Source organism: Aegilops tauschii, chromosome 4, assembly GCF_002575655.3.
Source record: "Aegilops tauschii subsp. strangulata cultivar AL8/78 chromosome 4, Aet v6.0, whole genome shotgun sequence".
Taxonomy (NCBI): Eukaryota; Viridiplantae; Streptophyta; class Magnoliopsida; order Poales; family Poaceae; genus Aegilops; species Aegilops tauschii.
In genome coordinates this window covers 434,244,066-434,253,765 of record NC_053038.3, presented here as the reverse complement: position 1 = coordinate 434,253,765, position 9,700 = coordinate 434,244,066, and the positions used below count along the sequence as shown (strand labels likewise).

At 53.1% G+C, this 9,700-nt stretch overlaps 1 protein-coding gene across 1 annotated transcript in view; it reads left to right on the top strand.

Annotated features, from left to right (window-relative positions):
- LOC109777587 (protein neprosin) overlaps positions 1 to 9,700 on the top strand; it is a 39,087-nt gene that overhangs the window by 1,725 nt on the left and 27,662 nt on the right. Inside the window, exon 3 of the mRNA XM_073496874.1 lies at positions 384 to 474. Within this exon, the coding sequence (XP_073352975.1) occupies positions 442 to 474 (33 nt within the window). The 5' untranslated portion in view covers positions 384 to 441. The remainder of the gene's footprint in view (positions 1 to 383; positions 475 to 9,700) is intronic.

The following is a 9,700-nucleotide window of genomic DNA, read 5'->3' as shown; positions in this document are numbered from 1 at the left end:
AAAATTGCGTTTATGGCAGAACAGTACCAAATCTAAAATATGCACATGGGGATTTTCCGGAATTGTTGTTTGTTGTTCCGGCCTCATTTAAACTTGCCTAAATAGGTAGTTTTATTATGCTTCACCCTTTTGCCATGGTTTATAACATTTAATATTGTTGGGTACATAACCGAGAGAGAACTAAATAATCGATGTGGTGTTTCGTCAATATGCAACTCGTTGCATATTGAGCTCCACTTAAGTTGTAGTGTTGTTTGTTGCACTTTGCCATGCCATGCTCATTAAATCAGACATGCATCATACTTGATTGTGCATCATGCCATGTTTATGTGATGTTTGTTTACTATGTTGTTTGTTTCTTTCCGAGTTGCTTCTCTCGTTAGCTTCGGTTTCGTTCCGGAGTTGTGAGGATTCGTTCGACTACGTCCGTTTGTCTTCTTCATGGACTCGTTCTTCTTCCTAGCGGGATTTCAGGCAAGATGACCAGACCCTTGAAATCACTTCTATCTTTGCTTGCTAGTTGTTCGCTCTATTGCTATGCTGCGTTACCTACCACTTGCTTATCAAGCCTCCCAAATTGCCATGAACCTCTAACCTTTTTTTCACCCTTCCTAGCAAACCGTTGTTTGGCTATGTTACCGCTTTTGCTCAGCCCCTCTTATAGCGTGTTAGTTGCAGGTGAAGTTGAAGATTGCTCCATGTTGGAACATGTTTATGTTGCGATATCACAATATATCTTATTTTAATTAATGCATCTATATACTTGGTAAAGGGTGGAAGGCTCGGCCTTATGCCTGGTATTTTGTTCCACTCTTGCCGCCCTAGTTTCCGTCATACCGGTGTTATGTTCCTTGATTCTGCGTTCCTTACGTGGTTGGGTGATTTATGGGACCCCCTTGACAGTTCGCCTTGAATAAAACTCCTCCAGCAAGGCCCAACCTTGGTTTTAACATTTGCCACCTAAGTCTTTTCCCTTGGGTTCTGCAGACTCAAGGGTCATCTTTATTTTAACCACCCCCCCCCCCGGGCCAGTGCTCCTTCGAGTGTTGGTCCGAACTGAGCTGCCTGCGGGGACACCTTGGGGAAACTTGAGGGCTGGTTTTACTTGTAGCTAGTCTCATCCGGTGTTGCCCTGAGAACGAGATATGTGCAGCTCCTATCGGGATTTGTCGGCACATCGGGCGGCTTTGCTAGTCTTGTTTTACCATTGTCGAAATGTCTTGTAAACCGGGATTCCGAGACTGATCGGGTCTTCCCGGGAGAAGGAATATCCTTCGTTGACCGTGAGAGCTTATAATGGGCTAAGTTGGGACACCCCTGCAGGGTATAAACTTTCGAGAGCCGTGCCCGCGGTTATGTGGCAGATGGGAATTTGTTAATGTCCGGTTGTAGAGAACTTGACACTTGACTTAATTAAAATACATCAACCGCGTGTGTAGCCGTGATGGTCTCTTCTCGGTGGAGTCCGGGATGTGAACCCGGTTCTTGTGTTATGGTTGTGTGTAAGTAGTTTCAGGATCACTTCTTGATCACTTCTAGCTTCTCGACCGTTGCGTTGGTTCTCTTCTCGCTCTTATTTGCGTATGTTAGCCACCATACATGCTAGTGCTTGCTACAGCTCCACCTCACTACCCTTTCCTACCCATAAGCTTAAATAGTCTTGATCTCGCGGGTGTGAGATTGATGAGTCCTCGTGACTCACAGATACTTCCAAACAGTTGCAGGTGCCGATGAGACCAGTGCAGGTGATGCCACCGAGCTCAAGTGGGAGTTCGATGAAGACCTTGGTCGTTACTATGTTTTGTTTCCTGATGATCAGTAGTGGAGCCCAGTTGGGACAATCGGGGATCTAGCATTTGGGGTTGTCTTCTTTTATGTTGGTTCTGTAGTCGGACCTATGGGTGTATCTTGAATGATGTATGAATTTGTTTATGTATTGTGTGAAGTGGCGATTGTAAGCCAACTCTTTATCCCATTCTTGTTCATTACATGGGATTGTGTGAAGATGACCCTTCTTGCGACAAAACCACAATGCGGTTATGCCTCTAAGTTGTGCCTCGACACGTGGGAGATATAGCCGCATCGTGGGTGTTACACCGGGGCAATGGGACGGTCGGGGCAGTGGGACGGGTGGGCCGGCGACGTGGTGGCGCTCCGGGGCGCCGGGATGGTGGAGCGACGGGGCATCGGCGGGTGGGGTGGGGGCGGCGGGGTGGTGGGGCGACGGGGCAAGCGGGGGCGGGGACGGCACCGGGCGGCGGGATGGTGGGGCGATGGGGCGTCGGCGGGTGCGGTGGGGACGGCGGGGTGGTGGGGCGACGGGGCAAGCGGGGGCGGTGGCGGGAGCGGTGGCGGGGGCGGTGGCGGGGGCGGCGCTGGGCGGCGGGGGCGGCGGTGGGTGGATCTGGTGGCGTGGCGTCGGGGAGGAGAGAGGGAGAGAAACATATAATAGTAACGGGCGGGGGGGCTCGATCGGCCGTTAGTTAGGTTAGGTTAGTTATCCTTTGCCGTCGGCCAAGCCTTTGCCGTCCACTTTTTTTATCTTTGCCGTCTGCTAGCAGACGGCAAAGAGGGGGGCCATTAAGTTTTTTCTAATCGGCTCGTTAGTGGGGGCCACCTCTCTCTTTGCCGTCAGCCAGCAGACGGCAAAGAAGTGACAGATGGCAAAGACCTTCTTTGCCGTCTGCCAGTTGTTTGCCGTCTGCTTTTTGGTAGCTGATGGCAAAGACCTTCTTTGCCGTCTGCTAGCGGACGGCAAAGAACTGGCAGACGGCAAAATCCCTAATTCCAGTAGTGTACTCGGGCTACCACCAGATCTTCATGACAAGAGAAGACGAAGAGAAGACAGCATGCATCACCCCATGTGGTATGTATTGCTTTTTACGGATGCCTTTCGGGTTGAAGAGTGCTGGCTCGACGTTCGCCAGGGCGGTCCAAATTGGTTTTGAACCCCAGCTACATAGAAATATGGAATCTTACATGGATGACATAGTGGTCAAAACCAAGGACAAGGCAACTCTTGTACAAGACTTAGAAGAAACGTTTGCCAACCTGCGCAAGATCAACCTCAAGCTGAACCTTGAGAAGTGTGTCTTCGGCGTTCCATCCAGCAAACTTCTCGGGTTCTTTGTGTCGCAGCGTGGGATCATGGCAAACCTAGACAAGATCAAGGCTATCGAACAGATTGAGGCGCCCAAGCGGATCAAGGATGTGCGTTGGCTCACTGGCTGCGTTGCCGCCATGAGCCGATTCATCTCCAAATCCGCCGAGAGCGCCCTTCCCTTTTTCAAGATTTTGAAAAAGGCAGGCCCAATGGAGTGGACCCCGGAGGCCGAAGTAGCGCTGCAGGATCTGAAGAAATACCTCTCTTCTACACCAGTACTGGTGGCACCTAAACCACAAGAGCCGTTGCTGCTGTATCTGGCGGCGATGAATCAAGTGGTCAGCGCCGCGCTAGTGGCACAGAGGGAGGTCGACGAAGAGGTAGTGGCAACGGCAGGACCGGCGGATGGCACGTTAGAGATTCCCCCGGCAGGCCTGGTGCCGGCAAGGCAAGGCCCCCGGCAGAGTCTGACGCCATCGGAACAGGGCCCGCGCAGCCAAGTGAAGTGGTGCAGAAGAAGAAGATGATGCAGCACCCGATTTACTTTGTCAGATCCCTCTTGCAGGGGGCTAGGTCAAGGTACTCCGGTGTGCAGAAATTGCTCTTCGGCCTCCTTATGGCCTCGAGGAAGCTGCGTCATTACTTCCAAGCCCACGAGATCACTGTCGTCACCCACCTCCCGTTCCAACGGATACTGCACAACCCAGACGCAACCGGAAGGATTGTGGAGTGGGCCTTGGAGTTGTCAAGCTTTGGGTTGAAGTTTGAAAGTACTTTGACAATCCAGAGCAGAGTCTTGGCGGAGTTCATTGCAGAGTGGACCTCAACGCCCGACGAAGAAATCCAGGAGACCGCTCTCCCCGGCAAGGAAGCAAGTTGCGACTGGATCATGTACTTTGATGGGGCTTTCTCTCTGCAAGGTGCCAGTGCCGGTGTGCTGCTTTCTCTCTGCAAGGTGCCAGTGCCGGTGTGCTGCTTGTCGCACCCACCGGAGAGCACCTCAAGTATGTGATCCAGATGCACTTTCCAGGGAGATGTCCACAAACAACACTGCTGAGTACGAGGGGCTGCTTGCCGGTCTCAGGATCGCGGTAGACCTCGGGGTTAAGAAGCTCATCGTCGGGGGTGATTCACAGCTTGTCGTCAGAAAACTTAACAAAGATTATCAGAGCCCGTTGATGGAGGCCTACGTAGATGAGGTGAGGAAGCTGGAGGAGCTCTTTGACGGTATACAAGCGGAGCACGTTCCCCGAGCGGAGAATGACATCGCCGATTACTTGTCGAAGCGCGCTGCATTCAAGCTACCTGTGGAACCAGGTACCTTTTTGCTTCGGTTAACTCAACCATCCGTCGAACCATCAACAGAACAGAATAAGCGGAGGAAATCAGGCCCCGGCAAGTACTTTCCCGCTGAGCCCCCAGGGGCCGCCGGCAAGGGTGTTGCCGCGAATTCTGAGCCTGCCAAGGGGCAACTGGCTCCGGCAGGGCGCCAAGCCCTGGCCGTAGAGACGGCTGCCCCATGGCAGAAGAGATGCCTTTGGTCATTGCCGTTGAGCCCCAGGCTCCGGCATGGGCACAGCATACCGTTCGTTTCCTCCAGACAGGGGAACTTCCTGAGGAGCAGGAAGGAGCAGAAAAAGTAGCCCGTCAGTCTGCCTTGTACCAGTTCGTCGACGACGTCCTGTACAGGAAAAGACCGAAGGGTGTGAAATTGAAGTGCATCCCCCGGGAGGAAGGACTGGAGCTATTGGCAGAGGTACATGGAGGCATATGTGGCTCCCACATAGGGTCGAGGGCCCTTGCCGGCAAGGCATTCCGGCAAGGCTTCTTCTGGCCGACCGCCCTCCAGGATGCAACGGCACTAGTAACCAACTGTGAAGCGTGTCAGTTCCATTCGAAGAAACTTCATCAACCAGCTCAAGCCCTTCAAACAATTCCTCTTTCCTGGCCATTCTCAGTCTGGGGGCTCGACATCCTGGGCCCTTTCCCCAGCGCTGTCGGGGCTTTGAGTACTTGTATGTTGCGATCGACAAGTTCACAAAGTGGCCGGAGGTAGAAGCAGTGAGGAAGGTGACAGCACAGTCAGCCGTCAAGTTCTTCAAGGGGCTAGTGTGCCGTTTTGGTGTGCCAAGCAGAGTCATCCCCGACAATGGCACGCAGTTCACAAGGCACACCTTCATGCAATACATCCAAGACCTCGGCAGCAAGGTCTGTTTCGCTTCCGTGGCACATCCACGAAGCAACAGCCAGGCGGAGAGGGCAAAGGCTGAAGTGTTGCGAGGCCTGAGGACAAAGACTTTTGACAGGCTGCACAACAGTGGAAGGCCCTGGATTGATGAGTTGTCGGTGGTTCTTTGGTCGATCAGAACAACGCCAAATCGAGCCACCGACCAGACACCCTTTGCCCTGGTGTACGGGGTAGAAGCAGTTCTCCCCACGGAACTCACCTACGGGTCACCTCGAGTGCTCGCTTATGACGAGCTTGAGCAAGAGCAGTTGCGGCAAGATGACGCGATGCTCCTTGTGGAAGACCGTCTTCGGGCGGCTGTGAGAGCAGCACGCTACCAGCAAGCCCTGCGCTGCTACCATAGCCGCAAGGTTCATGCCCGAAGCTTTGAGGAAGGCGACCTTGTTCTTCGGCACGTTCAGTCGGCCAAGAATTCCAACAAGTTGACGCCAAAGTGGGAAGGCCCTTATCGGGTAATACGAGTCACCAGGCCCGGCGCAGTCCGCCTGGAGATCGAAGATGCTGTCCCAGTGAGCAACTCCTGGAACATCGAACATCTTCGCATGTTTTACCCATAAGGCGCGGCTTTCGGGCCTCCCGGCAAGCCACCTTTTGTAGAAGCTTTGCCGGTAAGGCATGTAACCCTCTGTACAAAGCCAGGCGCAGACCCTGACCATAAATAAACGAAGCGCTGGCGCCCTAAGTTATAGCATGCATGCTAGGTTAAGTCTCTCCCTCAGTTAGGGTTGATAATGCTTGGCGGCGACTAACCCCTAGCCTAGAGGTCGAGTTCGCGTCTTTCTATCCTCTTTGGTTCGCAGGGCACATGGACACTTCTGCTGAGCCGCTTGGGAGAAAGAGGACGAACCGGCGCCCCGGCCCCGGCAAGCCAAGACTGTCGGGGGCTAAAGACACAAGGATCCAACCCCGGAAAGCCAAGGTTGTCGGGGGCTGCGGATTCAGGTAAGTCTTTCATCCCCTGTTATGCATTTCTGTATGGAACCGGGACATGTGAAATTGCGTTTATATTCTTAAACCACCGTGCTCCCCTTTTCCTGTACCCAAGAGCTATCCCCAGGGTCGGAACTTGGTCGTAGTCGCGGTGGCAAAAAATGAACGAGGGGCCTATCTCTACTTCACCCATGCCTCCGCCAAAAGCGTGAGAATGGTCTACTAAAGTGGGTGGTGTCGGTGTCAAAACCAGCGGATCTCAGGTAGGGGGTCCCGAACGGTGCGTCTAAGGCGGATGGTAACAGGAGGCAGGGGACACTATGTTTATCCAGGTTTGGGCCCTCTCGATGGAGGCAATACCTTACTTCCTGCTTGATTGATCTTGATGATATGAGTATTACAAGAGTTGATCTACCACGAGATCGTAGAGGCTAAACCCTAGAAGCTAGCCTATGGTATGATTGTTGTTGTCCTACGGACTAAACCCTCCGGTTTATATAGACACCGGAGGGGGCTAGGGTTACACAGAGTCGGTTACAAGGGAGGAGATCTACATATCCGTATTGCCAAGCTTGCCTTCCACGCCAAGGAGAGTCCCATCCGGACACGGGAAGAAGTCTTCAATCTTGTATCTTCATAGTCCAACAGTCCGGCTAAAGGATATAGTCCGGCTGTTCGAGGACCCCCTAATCCAGGACTCCCTCAGTACCCCCGAACCAGGCTTCAATGACGATGAGTCCGGGGCGCAGATTGTCTTCGGCATTGCAAGGCGGGTTCTTCTCCAAATTCCGAGTACCTGTTGAGTAATGTCCGGCTTCTCATAAATGTTGCACTCCTTGGCTTCCGCGCTCAATAATGGCTATCTTCCATGTGTCGAGCGAATGCGAGAAGCCAGGGCATTTTTACATTTGCCACCCTAGCCATATGAGTAAACCGTCTATTAAAGAGACGAGGATTCTTAGATCCAGATCACACCATCCTCCCACAGCGAGTATCCATCGGAGCGCGCCTGGCAAAATCCATTCCAACATGGTCGGCCATCGCAGCTCCTCCTCTCGCTCCCGTAGCCCTAAGCCCGGCGATTGGAAGAAGTGTTCCGTCCCTCACAGCCAATTAGTAGAGTTACAGACCCAGGGATTTCTCCCTCCAGCGTATATGGTTCCTGTTCGAGGCGGGCTCGCCACCTATAACGGCGGGGAGCAAGCGGAGAGCTTCCCCAACCCATCCAAGGGGAAGCAGGTATGACTTGTCCCTTACTTACTAAGGGGACTTGGATTTCCAATCCATCCATTCCTCCGCGGGCTCCTGGAGTTCTACGGCCTCCAGTTGCATAAGTTTACCCCCGCTTCCATACTACACATCGCTGGCTACGTCGCCCTTTGTGAGCTGTTTCTGGGCTGCGAAGCTCATTTCGAGCTATGGCGGAGGCTATTCTGCCTCGTGCCCCGTACACAGAAGGGGTCAATATATCAAGTAGGCGGAGCTAAAATATGGCGAATCGCCGGGACCGGATACCTGTCCGGTACCCCAAAGAAGACGTCCGAAGAATGGCCTTCGGAGTGGTTTTATATGGAGGACGTCCCCCTTCCAGATCCTATTCGGATGGGCCTTCCTGAGGTCGACAACGCCCCTTTGAAGAAACGCCGCAGCTGGCGCCCTCGGAGCCCCCAGGAGGAAGATAACGGAGAAGTCCTTTACTTGATGGGCCGGATAGAGATGCTGGCCAAATCAGGATTGACAATAACCGAGGTTATGTCCATATGTATAATGCGGGGGGTGCAGCCACTTCAATATCGGGGACAACCCATGTGGCACTTCAATGGAGAAGACGATGCCACCCGCTGCGGTCGTAAAGGTCCAGACTCCGTCGCTGCCCTAGCGAAGACACTGTCCGATTTGTATAAAGGAGAAGAAGAGGAGTTCGCCCGTATTAAGCCACGAGATGGATTCTCCATGTACAACCCCCCAAGCTGGGTGAGTTGTTGCTTTCCACTCCGGCCCTTTCCGCGTTTTTTGTCACAAGTATTTACCTTGCTATTTCATAGCAGGAACTGTGAAAAGCTGTGAGGGGGTCCACAGCCCGTCTCCACAACCAGAGAACCCTGACCGGGCCCTTGACCCCGGACTCGAAGAAGATTCGGACATATTTGTGGAGCTCATCGACAGAACGTTCTATCAGTTGAGCTGTGACGGTACCTTGGTGGCCATCATAGCCGATTATCCTGGACTGCTCCCCGCATCGCATGTAAGTAAAACCGGAGCCCTAACTTCCAAGAAGGATCCCTTTTTCTGCACTTCACCTACCGCACACATGTGGCGTTTTACAGGTAAGGCCCTCGGGACGCCATGCCGAACCCGTAGTGACTCGCCAACAAGGGGCATCGAAGCCGGGTAGGCTTAAAAGGAAGGCGGTCAGGACTGAGACGCCGTCGCAGAGGTACGAAAGAGAAGCCCGCTCCGTGGTGGTCGTGTTTTAAAATATAATAACGCCCATGTTTCCTGGTAGGAAAAACGCTCGCCGGACTATATCCGGAGAAGTTACCGGTCACGCCTCCACCAGTCGGGCTCCAGAGCCGGACATAGAGGCGGACGCTAACATGGGGCCAACGCCGGATGTCCCTCCTACAGAGGATGCGGATAGGCTATCCGCTACAAATTCCGAAGTGGAGAGCGCCATGAATCACAGGCGTCGACGGGCCGTACTCCGTGACGCTTGTTTCTCCCAAGAGGCGTTCGATGCCTTCAACTCAGGAGACGCGTACATCTGAGCTGCTCAAAATGGTCTTGCTAGAGCCACGGACTAGTATGTGAAAGATATACGGATAAGGAAATCTAATAGTTATGTATATCCGTAGCCCCTAAGACTTGAAGCAGTTGGCACAACTGATTTGAGGATCACTGTTTGCATAGGTTCTTACAGAGAAGAATACCCAGTTGTGTCTAGAGCTGGAGGAGTGCAAAGCCCAGCTTCAGGCGGCAGTTGCCGCCGTGAAGGAGTCCGAGCAGGCCCCATCTGGTAACACTTGTTTTCATTGCAAAGAATGTCATGTACCAGGTAGTATGCGGCATGCGTGCAAATCTAACAATAGATTATGCAGATGGTCCCGGAGTGAATTCGGATGAGCAACATGCTCTACGACAGCTAAAGGCTGGCGAGCACGTGCTTACGCAAGTTAGGCGGGAGAAAAACGATCTCCAAGACGCCAATATCCAGCTGGGCGTGGAACTAAAAGATGTTCGAGCCCAGCTTGCTGACTCCGTAAAGGAGAATAAGCGGCTTCGACGCGGCATTTTCAGTAAGTGCTTGAATGAACTTTTAAAGAGTTCAGCAAAGAAGCCGGCTAACAGAGTTATGTCTGCAGGTATGCTGACGGGTCGTCCCGCGGAGGAGATGCCCGGGTCTGCGGGTGATCTTCTGC